This window comes from Octopus sinensis, linkage group LG14 (assembly GCF_006345805.1).
Source record: "Octopus sinensis linkage group LG14, ASM634580v1, whole genome shotgun sequence".
Classification (NCBI taxonomy): Eukaryota; Metazoa; Mollusca; class Cephalopoda; order Octopoda; family Octopodidae; genus Octopus; species Octopus sinensis.
In genome coordinates this window covers 35,958,953-35,981,270 of record NC_043010.1, presented here as the reverse complement: position 1 = coordinate 35,981,270, position 22,318 = coordinate 35,958,953, and the positions used below count along the sequence as shown (strand labels likewise).

The window sequence follows — 22,318 nt, the reverse complement described above, 5'->3', positions numbered from 1 at the left end:
GTGGGTGGGGGCACAGGCAAGACAATGTAGTCACAGATCTGGCTGGGTGGGTAAGAGGCTTGTTTCCTAAGCTTGTAGTCCTGGGTTCAATTCCACTGTGTGGCTCCTTGGGTAAGTGTCGTCTTCTATAGCCCTGGATTGGCCAAAGCCTTGTGAGTGGATTTGGTATACTAAAATGGGAAGAAGTTTGCTGTACATGTGCGTGTGTGTTTGTATAGATGTAAGCATAAATAGATGAGTCTGTGTGTGTGTGTGCTCTTGTCTTGTTATCTTGTGCTGGTTGTAAATGAGCATCACAATCATACAAGTGATGTTGTTGGCAACAGGAAGAGCATCCAGCCATCTGACCCATGCTTGCCTGGAAAAGTAGCCATTAAATGATGAGGATGATGATGATATATATATATATCAGCCCTACTTTACCATTTTATTTGTCATTTCAAACTGATTTACTGTGGAAGACTAACATATTTAATCTTTCTTCTTTCCCTGCAGAATATTTATGGACAACACTAAATTTGGTTAGAACTTGCCCTAGTGATTCACACTTTATGGAACCAAATGCATTTTTGAGGAGGTCAAAGAAAGCCACGTATAATAATTTGTGTTGTTCATGGCATTTAACTTATAGCTGGAAAGTACAGAATACCCTATCATCGGTGTATCTGAAGAATTGAGAAGCAGACTGAGATTCAGGTAAGTGAGTCTCTGATAGTTGGAAGAATTGGTTGAGCAAGGTTTTAGTCAGAATTTTTCCAGCAGTTAACAAAAGTAAGATTCTTCTGAAATTGTCACAGAACTGCAGAAACATTGTTTACTTTTTTATTTGTTTCACTCGTTTGACTATGGCCATGCTGGAGCACCACCTTTAGTCGAGCAAATCGACCCTGAGACTTATTCTTTGTAAGCCTAGTACTTATTCTATCGGTCCCTTTTGCCGAACCACTAAGTGACGGGGACGTAAACACGCAAGCATCGGTTGTCAAGCGATGTTAGGGGGACATACACACACACACAAACATACACACACACACACACACACACACACACACACACACACATATATATATATACACACACACACACACACACACACGACAGGCTTCTTTCAGTTTCCGTCTACCAAATCCACTCACAAGGCTTTGGTTGGCCCGAGGCTATAGTAGAAGACACTTGTCCAAGGTGCCACGCAGTGGGACTGAACCTATAACCATGTGGTTGGCAAGCAAGCTACTTACCACACAGCCACTCCTGCACCTAAAGTTGCTAATAATGGTTTCAAATTTTGGCACAAAAACAGGTGTAATGGAGTAAGTCGATTACATTGACCCCAAAGTATTCAACAGATACTTATTTTATTGACCCCAAGAAGATAAAAGGCAAAGTCGACCCCAGTAGAATTTGAACTCAGAATGTAAAGAGTTGAAAGAAATGCCTCTAAGCATTTTGTCCAATTCACTAATGATTCTGCCAGCTCCCAACCTTTGAAGTTGGTAATACTGGTTGTATGTATGAGGTTAGCTGGTGTCTCTTCTTGTATCCAGATTAGCAGAAACAATGCATGAAGCTTTGCTGTAAGTGTCTCATTTCCAAGATTATGTATCTCAGCCATTGGTTCTGTTGGGTGCCTTGTTTTTAGTCAGGATTACTTTTTTTATGTTTCTACAATGTTTCTGCAGTTCAAGTAAGTTATTTATCACTGATTGTTGTGCAATGTTGCCCAGAGAGCTTTCATTCTTTGCACAGTTATCATCATCAGTAGTATCCAATTTGCCATGCTTGCATGAACCAGATGTAATTTATTGCAGCATATTTTCTGTGGTCAGATGCCCTTCCTGTCATCAACTCTCACATGTTTCCAAGTAAGGTAATGTCTCCTGATGGTTGGACATTTTTTCATGGTAGGTTGGAAACAAACAATACTGCTTGTGTGATGGTGATGTTTATTTACAAATATCATGCAATATCAAGAGAAGGAGACACAAGCACACATGCACTTACATATTCATATAAATACATATATGTATATATGTATGTGTGGAGGTGCAATGGCCCAGTGGTTAGGGCAGTGGACTCACAGTCAGAGGATTGTGGTTTCGATTCCCAGACCAGGCGTTGTGTGTGTTTATTGAATGAAAACACCTAAAGCTCCATGAGGCTCCGGCAGGGCATGGTGGCGACCTATTGTACTCTTTCGCCCAACTTTCTCTCTCTCTTTCTTCCTGTTTCTTGAGTAACACTGCGATGGACTGATGTTCCGTCCAGCTGGGGGGAACACATACGCCACAGAAACCGGGAAACCGGGCCCATGAGCCTGGCTAGGCTTGAAAAGGGCGCATAAATAAATAAAAAGAATATATGTATGTACATATGGATGGATGAATGAGTGGGTTTCTCTGTACCAAATCCACTTGCAATGCTTTGGTTGACCTAAGGCTATAGTGCCAAACAGTGGGACTGAACCTGAAACCATGTAGTTGGAAAGTGAGCTTCTTCACCACACGGTCATGCCTTTGCTTGAGGTATGGATTACACAAGTCTTCAGAATGTTATTTCTCTTGGTCGTTGAGAGCTGCTTTTTTAATTTTTTTCTAGGTTTTATAATCTCATTAGATCTGAAGGGTGTTGAATTTGTCTTAAAGCAACAGATTGTTTTAACTGCATTAAAGTAACACCTGTTATGACACATGTCAACCAGCTTCTGCCTACCACTAGTTTTTCATTGTATTTGTTTTATTATAGTCTGCAGTTTTCATTTGTTGACAAGATTTCTTTTTGTGCTGTTTATTCTTGTCATTTTGGTAGGCTTGAAAGCCACTTCCTTTCAGTCGACCTGTTACTATATATTTATGGCTATTATTTATTTATATATTTATATTTATATTTATATATTTATATTTATATTTATGTTTTATTGCAGAGTGATACTTTTGTAACCGGAAGAATGTTGAAATTCAGAAGTCTTTTCACTGACTTTTTGCAAACTCCAATTCATCAAAACTGAATGGTTTCTTCCACAGTAGGAATATACCTAATTAGATATTGACCAAAATATCTTATTTTCATCTGTTAGACTCCTAAAAAAAAACTCATCATGACAACCATTTCATCAGAAAAAAGCAGTGTCTCTGGCCCAGACGATACAAACCCTCAAGCCATGAACACTTCCAGTGATAAACTTCAGCCATCCAGAAGCAGACTTTCAGTAAGTAAAATTTGATTTTGAATTCTTTAGATTTTGGAATTGCGAAAAGCTGATTGCATGATTTTCTTTGAGATGCTTTACATCTTCAACAATTGAAGATTTTTGTGCATATTCTTTTACTGGTTTCAATTGGTGCATTGGTTGTGGCCCAGGGATTCAGTTGTTAATGTCAACTCCATCATTTATTTCTGTCTGGTACTTATCAATTTCCATTTGTATAACTGCTAAGTTATGAGACATGAACGCAATATAAACATTGTCATTGTCTTTTCTTTTTTTTTAGACTAGTATAAACACACACCTGCACACACACACACATACATATCTGGATGTGCATATGGGGTCTAATCCATAAGTATCTGGACTGTTGCCGTAGTAACAAAGCTAAAGCATGCAGAGTGAAGCCTCTTGGCACAAATTGACCTTGAATTCTACTGTGCATGCGCACTAAGTTTTAAAGTTCTAGCTCACTTTTGCTGTTTACAGCAGTGCTTGGAAGGAAGGTGTGTAGCATGTTATCATCGCATTGACCATGACAGAGAAAATTGTTACAGCAATACCTGCTCAGAAGCTTACACAAAGTTGCAGAAAGTGTGTGGAGAGGAGTATATGAGCTGCACAAAAGCGTATGAGTGGTTCAGATGTTTCCAAGATGACTGAAAAAATGTCAATATTGATGAACGGTCTGGGAGGACTGCAACCAGCAGAACTGCAAAAAACATTGCAGATGTGTGTGCAGCTGTGAAGGGGAATCGTTGAATTACCATCAGTGAGTTATCGGAGGTGTACAGATTAGTTATCGTTCAGTTCAGTCCATTATCACTGAAGATTTGGGTATGAGACGTGTGTCTGCTAAGTTTGTGCCAAAACTGCTTTCAGCTGACCAAAAGGACACTTGAGTTTCTGTTGCACAAGATCTTAATTGTGTCGAGAAAGATGAAAACTTTTTGAAAATTTTGCATAAGCCTCTGAACAGGTATCACCAAGCTTTTGACAGAATTTGATGTGGATTCTCTGCTCAACTTTCTCTGCCATGTTCAATGTGATGAACACATGCTACACATATTACTTCCAAGCACTGCTGTAGACAGCGGAAGTAAGCTACAAGGTTAAAACTTAGTGCATGTGCACAGCATAGTTCAAGGTCAATCTGTGCCTAGCAGCTTCACTCTGCATGCTTTAGCTTCATTACTATGGCAACAGTCTGGATACTTATTGATCAGACCATGGGCATATGGTGTAGTGGTTAAGAGCACGGGCTACTAACCCCAAGATTCCGAGTTCGATTCCAGGCAGTCACCTGAAAAATAATAATCATAATAATCATAATCATAATAATAATAATAATAATAATAATCATAATAATCATAATCATAATAATAATAATAATAATAATCATAATAATAATAGTAATAATAATAATAATAATCATAATAATAATAGTTATAATAATAATAATAATCAACAAATGATTAATAAAGCCGTAACTGAAGACAGCCACAGAAAGAAGAAAGGCCTCAGTATGGCCTGGATTGACTACAAAAAGGCGTTTGATAGCATCCCCCACACATGGATCCTCGAAACACTAGCCATTAACAAAGTAGCACCAACAATCATAAAATTCATAGAGCACTCTATGAATAAATGGCAAACAGTCCTACACCTCCAAACAAAAGAGGGACTCATGAAAACCAAAGACATCCCCATTAGAAGAGGAATATTCCAGGGAGACACGCTCTCTCCACTCCTTTTCTGCTTGGCACTGTCACCTCTATCTGATATGCTAAATAGAACTGGATGCGGATATAAATGTTACGGCAAAACGATCAGCCACCTTTTATATATGGATGACCTAAAACTATACGCTGCAAATGACAAACAGCTGGAAACACTATTAAAGACAGTTCATGGATTTACCAAAGAAATAGATATGAAATTTGGATTAGAAAATGCGCCAAAGTAACCATGAAAAGAGGAAAACTAGTTAAGAGTAACAACATCACACTAGATAAAACCAATGAAATAAAAGAATTAGACCAAAGTCAAACTTACAAATACTTAGGAATCCATGAACTAGATAAGACACAAAACACACAAATGAAAGAGAAAATAAAAAAAGAATATTATAGACGAGTTAGATCAATAAAACAGAGCTCAATGCTAAAAACAAGATAATAGGTATCAACACTTTAGCTGTCCCAGTTATAAGTTACAGCTACAATATCCTTAACTGGACACGAAATGAACTGTCCAAAATAGATAGGAAAACAAGAAAAATACTGACAGGATCTAGGATGCATCACCCAAAATCTGACATAGAAAGACTATATATACAACGTATAGAAGGTGGTAGAGGCCTTATACAGCTGGAAAACTGCTATAAAATAACCACCATAGGACTGCAAAAATACCTACTTCAGAAGGAAGGAAAACTGATCCAGATAGCAGCAAAACACGAGCAAACAAAAAACTGTTCTCAGTATTTAAGGAAGCTGACAAATACAAACAAGAAATCATACCACCTAATAAACACAAAGAAGAAGAAGAAGATGATGAAGAAACAACAAAAGCTATAAAACAAATGAAATCCAAACTAAAAATAGAACAGCAACGAACATGATAAAACGATGGCAAGAAAAGCCCCTTCATGGTAAATACTGGACTAAACTAAACGCAAAAGAAATAGACAAAGAAAAATCCCAGCAATGGTTGAGAAGCTCAGGACTCAAAGCAGAAAAGGGATTTTTAATTGCAGCACAAGACCAAAGCCTCCCCACCAGAAATTACCAAAAACATGTAATGAAAAGAAATATATTCAAGTAACTGCAGAATATGTGGAGATGGACAAGAAACAATAAATCATATTATCTCTAGCTGCCCAGTCCTGGCTAAGAAGGAATATATCACAGACATGACAGAGTTGGAACCTACATACATTGGAAGCTATGCCAACATTATGGAATAACAACAGAAAAAAGATGGTATAGGCACACACCAGAAAAGGTCACAGAAAACGAGAAAGCAACCATACTCTGGGATATGCCGATACACACAGATAGAGAAATTAAGGCCAACAGACCAGATATAGTTGTCAGAGATCATGAAGAAAAAAAATGCTTTCTAATTGATGTATCAATACCGGCAGATGACAACGTGTCTCTAAAAGAAATGGAGAAACTCTCAAAATACAAAGACCTGGAAATAGAGGTAACTAGAATGTGGAACCTGAAAACAGAAACAATTCCTATCATAGTAGGTGCATTAGGCATGATAAAAAAATATTCAGACAAATACATAACAAAAACACCAGGACTTACAAACACATATAACATACAGAAAATTGCACTACTAGGCACTGCACACATCCTACGCAGAACACTCTCATACAATAACCATCAGAGCATCACAACAAATCACAACACATACCCAAGGCACACAGAGCTGCGCTCGTAGTGAAGTGAAAGCACGCTATAAAAATAAACTACTGAATAATAATCATAATCATAATAGTAATAATAATAATCATAATCATAATAGTAATAATAATAATCATAATCATGATAGTAATAATAATAATAATAATCATAATGATAATAATCATAATAATAATAGTAATAATATGCCCTGATGCAGTACCAGGCAGTGGCTCTCATGGCTTCTGATCTTAACTGATTGGAAGTGTTATCATGTACATTGTTTTGTCTTGGTATAAAAGATGGGCTACATCAAATATTCTGCTCAATGCCACAGATTTGCTTGTCAGTTGTTTGACCTTAACCAGTTGAGCATGTCCCTTAGTGGCTGACGATATGTGCATCTCTGATCACGAGCAGAAGTTGGGGGGAGCATCATAGCCATGTGTTGAGAAGGATTCTTTGGGGTTTGAATAATTCACCTCTGGAAACATGGGTGTTTCGTTCAACGTCCTTAAACAACCCTTATTCAGGGACCTTTTGAGCGGGATGGGTTACTCGATCTGAATAAAATTCTAACTGGGCTCCACCTGCAAGGTCATGTGCTGTTTATCTTGATATGAGATCACCATGTCGCGCACATATGGTTGTGATGCATGTGCCTGGTGTACCTTTATCAGACGGGTAGTCATGATGGGTATACTGGGCCTCGTATATTTTACCCCAGTGTCACTTTGATGGCATGAACTGCTCTCTCACTCAATAATAGTAATAATAATAATAATAATCATAATCATAATAATAATATTAATAATAAAAGTAATAGCAACATCAAAAAATACCTTAGGAATGAGAACCCAGGTTTGAAATTTCCCCCAAGACACCTGATGAAGGCTGGAGGGTATACCAGCCGAAACGTTGTGTTAACAACAAACAAGATGAGGACAAATATCTGTCAAATGTAAATAATGGGCATAATTCCCCATCTCTCAAATATAGAACTGCATCTACTCTCTATCTATCAGTGTTTGTAACGATCTGAATAAGTAAGCATAACATTTAACAGAGTAATCTGAATGCTAAAGGGTTTTAAGGTAATAAATTGTAATTCCAGTGACATTTGACTGTTATTTCAAGCTCTTCAAACTACCATTTGGAAGTCTTTACTCTGATCTGAGCTCCTGCTGCTGTTGTTGTTTTACTCTGACATTGTACTTCCATGAATATTCACTAGTTTTTGCTGTCCATTCTCTATCAGCAAATTTAGATTAAATTGTCTTTCTATCTGAATTTTGCAGAAGTGGATAACATTTCTTTGCCTGCTTCTCCTCTACAGTTCTTCTTTGACATTTTCCTTTTTCCTAATTTCCTTCCACCGTTTCTTCTCTCTTCCTTTTAGTTCTTCATTTTCACTATTATTCTGTTTTGGCTCCTGCTTTCTGTTTTATTTCATTTTCTTTTTCTTTCTCTTCCTTGTATATTTTTTTTCTTGATTCTCTTATCTTTTTTTTAATTCCTCCTCATCATCATCTCTTTGTTTTCTGTTTGCTTTTTCCTTTCTTTTTTGCCTCCCCTTCTCTTCTACTCATCATCTTCCTCTTCTTACTTCTCCCCTATTCTTTTTACCATTTCCTTTTCTCTACTGCTTCCTTATCTTGTTTATTTTAATTCTTCCTCTTTTATTTTCTTCTTACTCTTCTTTCTCCCTCCCACCTTCTCTTACTCTTTACCTCTTTTTCTCTCTTCCCATTTTTCTCTCCTCCTCTTTTATCTTACTTTTAATTATAGAATATAGTCTCACAGTCTGCTAAGATCTCTTTTTTTTGCTGTTTTTCCCTTTCTTTCACTCTTGTTCATCCGTATTTCTTCATCCTTCTTGAACATTCTTATACAATATTCTATTCCATTGGAAGAAGCAATACTCGACAACAGATTCAAAGACAGACATCTGCTTGTTTGATTTGTGTTTAGAACTATTTTTAAAACCAAAAAAACAAAAAATATCCTATCAGAACAATCAATTTAGAATATTTAAAATAATCAAATTAATTATTTATTGACATAGTCAATCTTTTCTCTTCTCTTTCAATTTGGATTGGCACAAGATGTAAAATAATAAGTTTTCTATGGCATTCTTTGACATAAAGTGAACACAGGATTTATGTAGTTCTCATTGATATCTGGTGCGTAGCAATAGGTTATATATAGCTTCCATTGATATATGGTGAGCAGCAACAGGTTATATATAGTTCTCATTGATATATGGTGAGCAGCAACAGGTTTTATATAGTTCTCATTGATATATGGTGAGCAGCAACAGGTTATATATAGTTCTCATTGATATATGGTGAGCAGCAACAGGTTATATATAGTTCTCATTGATATATGGTGAGCAGCAACAGGTATATATAGTTCTCATTGATATATGGTGAGCAGCAACAGGTTTTATATAGTTCTCATTGATATATGGTGAGCAGCAACAGGTTATATATAGTTCTCATTGATATAGGTGAGCAGCAACAGGTTATATATAGTTCTCATTGATATATGGTGAGCAGCAACAGTTATATATAGTTCTCATTGATATATGGTGAGCAGCAACAGGTTATATATAGTTCTCATTGATATATGGTGAGCAGCAACAGGTTATATATAGTTCTCATTGATATATGGTGAGCAGCAACAGGTTTTATATAGTTCTCATTGATATATGGTGAGCAGCAACAGGTTATATATAGTTCTCATTGATATATGGTGAGCAGCAACAGGTTATATATAGTTCTCATTGATATATGGTGAGCAGCAACAGGTTATATATAGTTCTCATTGATATATGGTGAGCAGCAACAGGTTATATATAGTTCTCATTGATATATGGTGAGCAGCAACAGGTTTTATATAGTTCTCATTGATATATGGTGAGCAGCAACAGGTTATATATAGTTCTCATTGATATATGGTGAGCAGCAACAGGTTATATATAGTTCTCATTGATATATGGTGAGCAGCAACAGGTTATATATAGTTCTCATTGATATATGGTGAGCAGCAACAGGTTTTATATAGCTTCCATTGGTATATGGTGAGCAGCAGCAGGTTTTATATAGCTTCCAGTGGTATATGGTGAGCAGCAACAGGTTTTATATAGTTCTCATTGATATATGGTGAGCAGCAACAGGTTTTATATAGCTTCCATTGGTATATGGTGAGCAGCAGCAGGTTTTATATAGCTTCCAGTGGTATATGGTGAGCAGCAACAGGTTTTATATAGTTCTCATTGATATATGGTGAGCATCAACAGGTTTTATATAGCTCTATTATCATCACTAATCCTGCCCTCCTTCCTCTCTCCCAACAACCTGCGCTATATCAATACTCTTCAGCTGTCACAACATATATTCAGTGTTATGTAACATAACATCAATGGTAGCAGCAGAGTTATTAGTTCCCTTAAAAAGCCACTTGTCCTAAATGTATTTTTTTTCCTCACTCTTCTTTTATGTGTGATGTTTGTGGTTGTGATAAATAGTCTGCAGCTGTAGTTAATTTGTTGGGGTTTTTAACCCTTTAGCATTCAGATTGTTCTATCAAATATAATGTTTATTAATTCACATCGTTTCAATTAATCATGCATTATTATTATTATTTTATTATTATTATTATTATTCAGGTCATTGCCTGGAATTGAACTCGGAATTTTGGGGTTAGTAGCCTGTGCTCTTAACCACTACGCCGTATGCTCCCAAGATTCCAAGTTCGATTTCAGGCAGTGACCTGAATAATATAATAATAATAACAACAACAACATAGAAAATACCTTACGAATGAGAACCCAGGTTTGAAATTCCCCCAAGACACCCGATGAAGGCTGGAGGGTATATCAGCCAAAACGTTGTGTTAGCAACAAACAAGATGAGGACAAATATCTGTCTAATCATGCATTGTCCCATAGCTTCAAAATTTTGATGATGGTCAGTTTACTTTTAGAATGACATTGTAGGGTAGTTGTGAAGGGTTAGATCTGACCAGTTTGAACATAAAAAATGCTAAAGCAGTGTTTCTCAACCATTTTTCCCATATGGACCTCTTTAATTCCCATTTTACTCTACAGGAGCCTCATAGCTATTCAATGTGTTAAGAATCTATATATATATAAAGCTGAAGTTGTCTGTGTGTAGCAGGTTTGCTAGCCTTCAACTAACACTATCTCCACTGAGACCCAGTGGTGCAGGTTGACCAAAATTGAGAGTATGATAGAAGAAGGCTTGCTCTTCATTCTGTAGAAGAAACAATTAAATTGGACCATGTTAAGACCAAAAATTATTTACATCAAAAAGGTGCTTTTTTTCTATGAAAATCCCTATTTTTTACGATTTTTTTACTGTTGTGTCGCTATTTTTCGGTATATTTCAACCAGAAAAATGTTCTCTTAAAGAGAATGACAAGCTACATAATGCAAAATTTTTACTTTTCAAAAATTCCAATTCTAAAGGGTCGAAAATAATTTTTTTGTGATGTCATTGGTTTTGAGTGATCGATGGATTTTCCTGTACTTTTTCTTAATGAATACTGTTGCAGTGTTAACTTCTTAATAGATTTTCAGTGCAGTTCAAAACTTGAGCTTCATTTTGCTTTAAATCTACGGGTAATTTTTTTTCTCCATAATGTTAATAGAAGGAATATTAACCTACAATACCAACAATTGAAGTCAGCATTACACATTTGCAGCATATTCAGAGCAAACTTGAGCATCACCACACTAAACTTTTATTCATAGATTGAAACTATGTCAAAACTTTGTTAATAATAATAATAATGAAATTATTGTATACAGTGCTCAGGTGCACCATAACTTGTCAAAAGTGTGTATAAAGTATATGCAATAATGTACAAATGTCTGGAAAGTGAACAGTGTATGAGTCAGATACATGCTTGCGTGTGTATGGAGGGGAGAAAATCAGGTGTAGTGTTGGTGAATCTCAGGAAGCATGGAAGTTTTGAAGGATGCAGTGCTCCGACAACTAACAACTTATGCTGGCAGTTTGTTCCATGCTTCAGCAACTCTTAGCGTGACATCAAAGTCTGCCATTTTAAGCGCAACTAAAAAACAAACCTGAGCAATGCCGGGCTATACTGCTAGTCTTATTATACTTTTATAATTAAATCTTATTAGGGATTGCTTAAAAAAATTGTTGAAATATTTTGTGTATTGTAGAACTATAACCAATTTATTCCATATAAATTTTAACAGCAAAATCTTATACGGACCTCTACGGGTCTTATGGACCCTGGTTGGGAACCACTGTGCTAAAGGGTTCAGCTGTTCTTATTGTAGCTTTCTAAAACCTGATAATTTTTTCAAAAGCTGTTTCTGTTGATCTCTTAATCCATGAGCCAACAGCAGAACATCAGTTTAGTTTTCGATATCTTTCATTTGGTTCAATCATTAGACTGTGGCCAAGCTGAGGCACCGCCCTAAAGAATTTTAGTTGAATGAATTGATCCGAGCTCTATATTTTTTTTTTTTTTCAAAACCTGGTACTTATTCTATTGGTCTCTTTTGATGAACTGCTAAGTTATAGGGACTTAAACACACCAACATCAGTTGTTAAGTGGGGTTAGTGGGGACAGACACAAAGCCACATACACACACACACACACTTGCCTTCTTTCAGTTTTCATCTACCAAATCCACTCACAAGGCTTTGGTTGGCCCAGGGATATAGTAGAAGGCACTTGATCAAGATGCCATGCAATGGGACTGAACCTGTAACCATGTGGTTACAAAGCAGATTTCTTACCACACAGCCACGGCTGCATCTAGAAAAATTTGCAGAGGAACTTTTTTAGTTTTAGTGATTTGTAGGGTTTTATTTATATTTTTAAATTCATTTTTTCATGTGGCATTTGGATCCTGCCATTTTGCACTGCAGGTCGGGATACTTGTAGGAATATTAATTGCCAAGTTTGGTTAATGTTTCTTCTGTCTCCCATAGTTACCATCTTGTTGGAATTCTTGACATTTCCCATAGAGTCTCACAGGCAGTTACGTTTTTTACAGTCAATATATATATATAGGGTGTAAAAAGATATAACAACTGCCTGTGAGACTCCAATATATGTATGTATATATATATATATGTTTATGTTTATATATATATGTATATATATGTACACATATATATACATATATACACATATATATACATACACACACACAATCATGTACCACCCTGTATGTATATATATATATATATACATACACACACTCATGTATATGTGTGTGACAGAATGGTTGTGTTTCTGTGTGTTTGTTCATATCTATGTATTTAGGTGTGTATACATATGTGTATGTGGGTGTATACATGCATGCACACACACTATCACCCTCTCTCACACACACACACACACAATAGATCAACATATATGACATAATAAGTAGCTTTAAAAACAATGTTCTATTAAATTTAATTATCTGCTTAAAAGCACTTACACAATCAGCAGGCATTCAACAGGTTCAGACAAATCTTGCTGCATGTCCACACAAATATAATTATCATCGAATATTAATTCTTATTTATGTTTTCAACAAATTACACAGTGAATGGTGGAACTATCTGAGAACCACTTTGGTCAATATCATGGGTACAGCCATAGGTGGAAAGCCATTCAGTCTTGCTGGAGACCTCCCCCAAACCTTGGTGAATGGCAGGCCCCAGCCTATTTGCACTATGCTTGAGGATCTCAGCAGGAATGTTATCTTCACTGGCAGCTTTGTTATTTTTGAGCTTTCTGATAACAGAAAGGACCTCTTCAAGCATGGGGGAGCTGTTTGGCAGTTATATAAGGTTGGGATCGCATTGATTTAAAGAGCAGATAAGGTGGGGGCTGGTAGTCATGGTTCGGCAGATTGGCGAAATGGTCTCTCCAGCGGATGATGCACTCAGTGAGATTGGTGATGGGATCGCCATTCTGGTCCACAATGGTTTCGTTACCACTCCAGGCTGTCTTTGTGCTCGATCAAAGGAGGCTGTAGAACTTACAGGAGTCCCCAGCAGTTGTGGTGCGTTCCATGTCTTTAGCCACCATCCTCCAGAATTTATTTCAATCAGCGCGGGCAGAATGAGCAGCTTCACAGCACAGTTGTCTGAAGGTATCAGATTGGTTGCATCGAGTTTGTTTCACATTTTCAGCAATTTTGATTGTTCGGCCCGAGATCCAATCTTTGTCTTTTCGCTTAGTAGTGCCAAGTGTTGTGGTCATCACAGATTGAAGATTGGATTGAGACCTACTTAGGAATTGGTTAGTCCACATTATTCCATAAGGAGCATAGGTCCAATTTCTTGGTTCCTCTGGCTTGTATATCCCTCTCTGGATGAAACACTATCACAGGATTACTCATTTTTGCCAGTTGAGTGAAAAGTGGAACAGCATGGAATGGAGTGTTTTGCTCAAAAACACAAAGCATCACCAAGTTCAGGAATCGAAACCACAATCTTATGAGCATGAGTCCAACACCTTAACCACTAAGCCATGTCCCTCCACTTAGAAATTAGAGGCTGTAATTTCAGAATTATTCTACAAAAGGCTGGAGTGGCTGTGTGGTAAGTAGCTTGCTTCCCAACCACATGGTTCCAGGTTCAATCCCACTGTGTGGCACCTTGGGCAAGTGTCTTCTTCTATAGCCTCGGGCCGACCAAAGCCTTGTGAGTGAATTTAGTAGATAGAAACTGAAAGAAGTCCATCATATATATGTGTATGTATGTATATATATATATATATATTATATATATATATATATATGTGTGTGTGTGTGTGTGTGTGTATGTTTGTGTGTATATGTTTGGTGTCTGTGTTTGTCCCCCCCTAACATCGCTTGATTGACAACCGATGGTGGTGTGTTTATGACCCCGTAACTTAGTGGTTAATAATACCATCCCTATATTTATATATATATATATATATATATATATATAATATATATATATGAGCATATGGTTGAAACTCACAACCATATGTTCACATATACATGCATGTTTATAAATATATGTTATTTGTGTGGGTGTGCATGTGTGTGTATGTGTATGTATGTATGTACAGTCTTACATTTTTCTCATATTGTATAAGGAAATTCTGATTATTGAAATTGTGTTAGTAATCAAGTTATGTCGAGCTGTTGAATTTCACTCCTTAGTTGTTCACATCTCTTGTGCTATATCTAATTAATCCATTCCATATTGTTTTTGTCACTCTGGCAAATGATATGCGATGTTTGTACATTGTAGTTTGTTTATCTATCACCAGCTGCTTTTTATTAGCTCTCTGTACACTCTTGCGGCTTTGAAGGTATTTAGATTTAGTCCCAAAGTGGTGAGTGTCTTATTGACAAGTGGACATACAAGAATTGCTCTCAGGAAATATGGTCATCCCGTTGCCTGTGTCTATTTTGCATGATTTTAAAGTTGTTCTTATTGCTTCTGTTGACCTAGAATTAAAGGTGCTCCAGACCCTTTCGTTTTTATTCTTTCTATCTTGAGTAACTAAATCAGTGGTTCTCAAACAAGGGCCATGTGAACCTTAGGGGTCCATATAAGATTTTGATATTAAAATTTTTAAGTGTAGTAAATTAGTTATACTTATACAATATTCTTTTACTCTTTTAGTTGTTTCAGTCATTTTGACTGTGGCCATGCTGGAGCATCACCTTTAGTCGAGCAAATCGACCCCAGGACTTATTCTTCGTAAGCCTAGTACTTATTCTATCGGTCTCTTTTGCCAAACAGCTAAGTTATGGGGTCATAAACACACCAGCATCGGTTGTTAAGTGATGTTGGGGGGACAAACACACACACATACATATATACAACAGGCTTCTTTCAGTTTCCGTCTACCAAATCCACTCACAAGGCTTTTGTCAGCCTGAGGTTATAGTAGAAGACACTTTGCCCAAGGTGCCACGCAGTGGGACTGAACCCGGAACCATGTGATTGGTAAGCAAGCTACTTACCACACCGCCACTCCTGCACCTCATTCCTGACTTTCCTACCTACCTATTTCTTTACTACCCACAAGGGGCTAAACACTGAAGGGACAAACAAGGACAGACAAACGGATTAAGTCGATTATATCGACCCCAGTGCGCAACTGGTACTTAGTTTATCGACCCCGAAAAGATGAAAGGTAAAGTCGACCTCGGCGGAATTTGAACTCCAAACGTAGCGACAGATGAAATACCGCTAAGCATTTCACCCGGCGCGCTAACGATTCTGCCAGCTCGCAGCCTTTCCTACATATACCTACCACACACACATGCGCACACACACACACACACACACACCACACACACACACACACACACACGTGCGCAGTGTCCCAAAAGCAATCAATGTTTTTGAATTATACTGACAGTATTAATTATCAGATGCTCTGTGGTGATCATGCATTTATTTTGCTGACAATTTATTAGATTGTGTGTGGTGACAATGCAACTATTGTGTCAATACTCACACACACGCACACACACACGTCTCTTTGTCTTACTTTCTTTCTCTCTCTTTCTCCAACTCTCTCTCTTTCTCTCTTCCCCTCTCTCTCTTTACACACACACATTAATGCAAGTTTAATCATTTGATCCTGTGTGATGGCCATGCATTTATTTTGTATACATACATACAAGTTTATTAGAATTTGCATGGTCACTGCATTTGTCTCTCTCTCCTTCTCCACACACACAACACACACACACATATTGATACAAGTTTAGTTATTAGATTCTGGATGATGACCATGCATTTATTTTGTGTAATATATATCTGTGTGTGTGTGTGTGTGTGTGTGTGTATTTCCATCCATCGATCCATCGATCTGTCCATCTATTTATTTATCCATCTATCTATTTATCCATCCATCTGTCTGTCTAATACAAATAAGTTTTGCATGGTGACTGTCTCTCCCTCTCTCTCTTTCCCTCTCCTTTCTACTCTCTCTCTCTCTGTCCTCTTTTTCTCTCCACTCTTTCCATTTCCTTTCTACTCTCTCTCTCTGTCCTCTCTCTCTTTCCCCTCCTCTCTTTATATATGTATATACACTTTTACATATACAAGTAGCAGTGCCTGGCCTTGTCCAGGTTTATTAATAACAAAAATTAATACCATCATACAAATATACCTATATTAAAGATAAGATGCTATAAAAAGTTGCTGGCAATCTCCAGTCGGTCTGCAAATCCTTATTCGTTCTGAAGTGCTGCAGCCAAGCAATTTGCTTTTTTTTTTTTTAATAGAAAACTATTAGGAAATGTCACGCACATTATAACCTTCTTCACTTACCCTCAGATGTGACATATACATATATACATGTCTTAACATCCCACCTCACCTCTTATCTAACAGATGCAAACAAACACACATGGAAACAAGCACAACCATATCCCTACAGCCCACTTCTTAACTGTCCACAACAGTGCACCACAACACTCCACTCCACTAACAGGTGGCTAGTGATTGTCACCATCTGCTACACATTTACTTATTATCATTAAGGTCATTAAGATGGTGAGCTAAGGTAGTGAGCTGGCAGAATCGTTAACATGCTGGGCAAAATCATTAACATACTGGGCAAAATGATTAGTCGTATTTCATCGAGCTTTTATGTTCTGAGATCAAATTCCAAGGTTGACTTCAAGTTTCATCCTTTTGGGCTGGTAAAATAAGTGCTTTGTTCCAAAAATTTGAAACCATTATTATTACTGAGTGAGAGAGCAGTGCATGCCATCAAAGTGACACTGGGGTAAAATATATACGAAGCCCAGTATACCCATCATGGCTACATGTCTGATAAGGGTACACCAGTCACATGCATCATGGTGATCTCGTATCAAGATAAACAGTGCATGACCTTGAAGGTGGGGCCCGGTTAGAATTTTCTTCAGGATGAGTTGCCCATCCTGCTCAAAAGGTCCCTGAATACTTTGATAACTACCGTATATACTCATGGATAGGTCCTACCCTTAGTTTGGGATTATCAAAGTAGGTATTTGCAGTTGACTCACAGATAGGTTGCACTATAATCTGGGGAGTTACATGGACCTTTTAATGAAATTATAAATAATATTTGTTAAGTATTATCAAATAGGCATAGGAGTGGCGGTGTGGTAAGTAGCTTGCTTACAAACCACATGGTTCCAGGTTCAGTCCCGCTGCATGGCACCTTGGGCAATTGTCTTCTACTATAGCCTTGGGCCGACCAAAGCCTTGTGAGTGGACTTGGTAGATGGAAACTGAAAGAAGCCTATCGTATATATGTGTGTGTGTTAGTTAGTTAGTTAGTTAATTTGGCTCAAAAGCAAATAGCAAGGCCATGTAGGGGGACATGGAGTTAAGTACAGGGTGGTGTTCATGTAAAGAGTTCAGGCCACTTGAGGTCAAGGGAGGCTTTGAACAAAGCGGTTGTCGGCATCTTCACCATCTCGTCTGGCAGCTTGTTCCACGGATCCGCAACCCGGACGGAGAAAGCTCCTCTCTTTCGATTGAGATGAAATCGTCGCAGGTAGAGCTTTTCAGAATGACCCCGCAGCCGACGCTCTGGAGCAGGAGTGAAGAACAGCTCTTTCGAGAGGTTACACTTTCCGCTTATGATGTTGTGGGCGAGAATGAGATCACCACGGCGGTGGCGTTTTTCAAGAGAATAAAGGTCGAGCGTCCTCAGCCTTTCTTCGTAGGACAAATTTTTGAGACCATGAACCATGCGGGTAGCCAGCTTCTGGACTCTTCGAGATGCTGTATGTCTTTGAGGAGAGATAAGGAGAAGAGGCTTGAATCCCATACTCCAATATGGGTCTCACCAGCGTGACATAGAGTGGTAGGAATATGGCTGCTGTGAGCATTCCGATATGACCGTCGAATCAAGAACAGAATTCCGCGTGCTTTGTTGGCAGCATGGACGCACTGGGCCGAAGGCGAAAAGGAGGAATCCACCAAGATACCTAGGTCCTTTACCTGATCGGTCCTCTCTGTGTGTATATATATATGTTTGTGTGTCTGTATTTGTCCCCCCCAACATCGCTTGACAACCGATGCTGGTGTGTTTACGTGCCCGTAACTTAGCGGTTCGGCAGAAGAGACCAATAGAATAAGTACTAGGCTTACAAAGAATAAGTCCTGGGGTCGATTTGCTTGACTAAAGGCAGTGCTCCAGCATGGCCATAGTCAAATGACTGAAACAAGTAAAAGAATAAAAGAGTAAACGAGTAAATATTCAAAACTTTGTTTCCAAATATTAAAACATTTTTGCAGAAGTGACTTTCTTGATAAATCAACTAAAAAAACGAAAAAAAAAACAAAAAAAAAACAAAAAAAAACGGTAAGTTTCAATTTGATAAGAAAAACGCCTAGAAAAACTGAAAACTAAAAAGCCCAGGCCCAGGGTGTGCACCTGGGCTGCTGATATACCACTGTCTATTACAGATCCATGTGATGTGAGTGGATAAGTCGTATCCCTGAGTTTTGGTAAAAAAAGTGTGACCTATCTGCGAGCATATACAGTATAACATAAAACAGCTGAGAGTCAAATCTGCTCATGGCTAAGGATGTTAAGTGTTTCACAGAGTAACATTTTAGATGTATGTATGATGGTACTCTCTCGTCTGAGAAATTTCTTGTTGAATGACCTTCACAAATTATTTGTTTATAGTGATCAAACGTTTGTGATGCAAATTAGCTCAATCTCTCCATCAAATCAATGTTGCCTGAACATGTGGCATATATGTGCCACATGTTAGGTGTTGAAGTGATCACAGAGCAACATGAGATGAAGTGTTTGCTCAAGAATAAAATACATCACTTGATCCAGGAATTGAAACTATGATCTCACAATCATGACTGCAGCACTCTAACTACTTGGCCATGTACTTTCACGTGCATTCTTTTCTTCTTATTGTTTCAGTGATTTGACTGTGACCATGCTGGAGCACTGCCTTGAGGGGTTTTAGTTGAATAAATTGACCTCAGGACTGTTTTAGGCCTGGTACTTATTCTATTGGTCTCGTTTGCTGAACCGCTAGGTTATGTGGATGTTAACACACCAACACCAGTTGTCAAGCGGTGATGGATAGGAATGATCACAGACACAAAGACACACAACAATGGGCTTCTTTCAGTTTCCATCTACCAAATCCACTCACAAGGCTTTGCTTGACATGAGGCTAGAGCAGAAGACACTTACCCAAGATGCCACACAGTGGGACTGAACCCAGAACCATGTGGTTGGAAAGCAAGCTTCTTACCACACAGCCATGCCTGAGTATAAAGACAATAAAATGGCTTAAGTCTCCATACCAAATTGGGAATTTCACCAATTGGTTGTTATGCAAAGTAAATTAAAAGTACACAATGGCAAATGGGATTAAAGTTACATAGCAGTATGTACAAGGGGGGAGGGTGAAGCTAACTAAATTATTCTTTACATTGAGTGACCATCACCACTTAACATCTGTTTTCCATGGATTGTTTGTCTGATGCTAATGACAATTGTTATTTTTTTGGATTCTGAATTTTACTCTCCCTCTTTTTTTCACTCTCTCAATCTTCTTATTTCATTCTATTCTGTTGTGCTCTTAGTCTCTCTAATTCACTTTCCTCTTTCATATTCCCAGTCTCTCTATTTCACTCTCTTCCTTTATGCTCTTAGTCTCTCTAATTCACTCTAATCTTTTACTCTCTCTCTAATCTTTTACTCTCTCAGTCTCCCTATTTCACTCTCCTCCTCCTCCTCCTCCTCTTAGTCTCTCTCAAAACTCCCAACTCTCTCATGTTTTTTTTTGTTTCTCTTTTTCAGTTTTTGACTGCAAAGTTATTCCTGTCAATAGTTGCATCAGCAATGGGATCCTTCATGTTTGGTTATGGCAGTGGCGTCATAAATTCTCCACAAGGAGTAAGTCAATTCAAACACAGTCATTTCCTATATCACTTCACTACCACCACCACCACCACCACTACCATTGTTGGTCATCCTTAATAAAAAAATAAATAGAACAATCTTGCCCTGACTTATGCCTTGGAGTGTAACCTTCTAGGTGCAAATCCCAATGTCTTTCATGACTGAAGGAGGTTTTGACCCTATTATTATTATTATTATATATATATATATATATATATATACATGAGGGAGTACTGAAAAGTTCCTGGCTTTAAGGGTGTTGCAAAAGGCCTGGTTGGAAGCTCAAACTTCCAAGTTCTTTTACAGGGCTTAGAAAAACTGAAGGACTGCTGCAATGAGTGTGTGAATCTGAGAAGAGAATATGTTGAATAAAATCATAATTAACTGATCCTCCTCGTATTTTCTTTCACTCAAAGCCAGGAACTTTTAAGCACCTCTTCGTATATATGTTTTTGAATTCTTTCTCAAAGCCAAAACAATGTATGTCAAAAAATTTAATTATATACAGGTTGATGGTTAGTAATTTTATTTGGTATTTCAATATTTCAGAGTTAGGGCCTTTTCTTCATGAAATCTACAGAGAAAAGATGTTGTTTGCTGACTTCTCTGTGAGCTCTGTAGTGTGTGTGTGTATGTACACATATGTGTACTTGAATACACATGTTTGTGTGTATTCAAGGCGGCGAGCTGGCAGAAGTGTTAGCATGCCGGGCGAAATGCTTAGCGGTATTTCGTCTGTCATTATGTTCTGAGTTCAAATTCTGCCGAGGTCGACTTTGTCTTTCATCCTTTCAAGGTCGATAAATAAAGTACCAGTTATGCACTGGGGTCGATGTAATCGACTTAATCCGTTTGTCTGTCCTTGTTTGTCCCCTCTATGTTTAGCCCCTTGTGGGTAGTAAAGAAATATACACATGTTTGTGTGTGTATGTATGTGCACATGTGCTTGCATATATGTGTGTATGTATATCTATGTCTCACATTTAAAGAATAATCAACCTAATCTACAGAACTCAATTTGTCTTTTATTATAGCTTGTGAAGGATTTCATCAATGCTACAGTTCTAGATAGAAATGGTGAACCCAGTAAGCTTTCACATTTGAACAATTACTGGTCATTAATAGTGGCAATCTTTGCTGTTGGAGGTATGATTGGTGGACTTTCTGGCGGTGTCTGGGCTGACTTCTTTGGAAGGTAAATCTTAAAACTCTCTCTTAATATTTAATCTATTCATTTAGATTTTTAGTCTTCTGATTACTCTCTTAAATATAATGTTTATTTATTCAAATTGTTTTAAATTAACCATGGGATTTTTGATGTAACACCATCACCAGTGCTTTTTATGTGGTACCATCACCAGAGCTTTTTACATGGCACCAACATGAGTTATTTTTACTTGGTACCTATTTCTTTACTACCCACAAGGGGCTAAACACAGAGAGGACAAACAAGGACAGACAAACGGATTAAGTCGATTACATCGACCCCCAGTGCGTAACTGGTACTTAATTTATTGACCCCGAAAGGATGAAAGGCAAAGTCGACTTTGGTGGAATTTGAACTCAGAACGTAACGGCAGACGAAATACCGCTAAGTATTTCGCCTGACGTGCTAACGATTCTGCCAGCCTGCCGCCTTAAGTTCTTTTTACTTGGTACCATCACCAGTTCTTTTTACTTGGTAACATCACCAGTTCTTTTTACATGGTACCATCACCAGTTCTTTTTACATGGTACCATCACCAGTTCTTTTTACATGGTACCA

General features: G+C 37.7%; 1 protein-coding gene across 3 annotated transcripts in view; it reads left to right on the top strand.

Moving 5' to 3' along the window:
- LOC115219468 (solute carrier family 2, facilitated glucose transporter member 1) overlaps nt 1-22,318 on the top strand; it is a 90,466-nt gene that overhangs the window by 41,842 nt on the left and 26,306 nt on the right. For all 3 annotated transcript variants that reach the window (XM_036508874.1, XM_029789637.2, XM_029789636.2), the window contains exons 2-5: nt 496-696; nt 2,921-3,205; nt 20,452-20,547; nt 21,588-21,748. In XM_036508874.1, coding sequence (XP_036364767.1) covers nt 3,095-3,205; nt 20,452-20,547; nt 21,588-21,748 — 368 coding nt within the window. In that variant the 5' untranslated portion in view covers nt 496-696; nt 2,921-3,094. The remainder of the gene's footprint in view (nt 1-495; nt 697-2,920; nt 3,206-20,451; nt 20,548-21,587; nt 21,749-22,318) is intronic.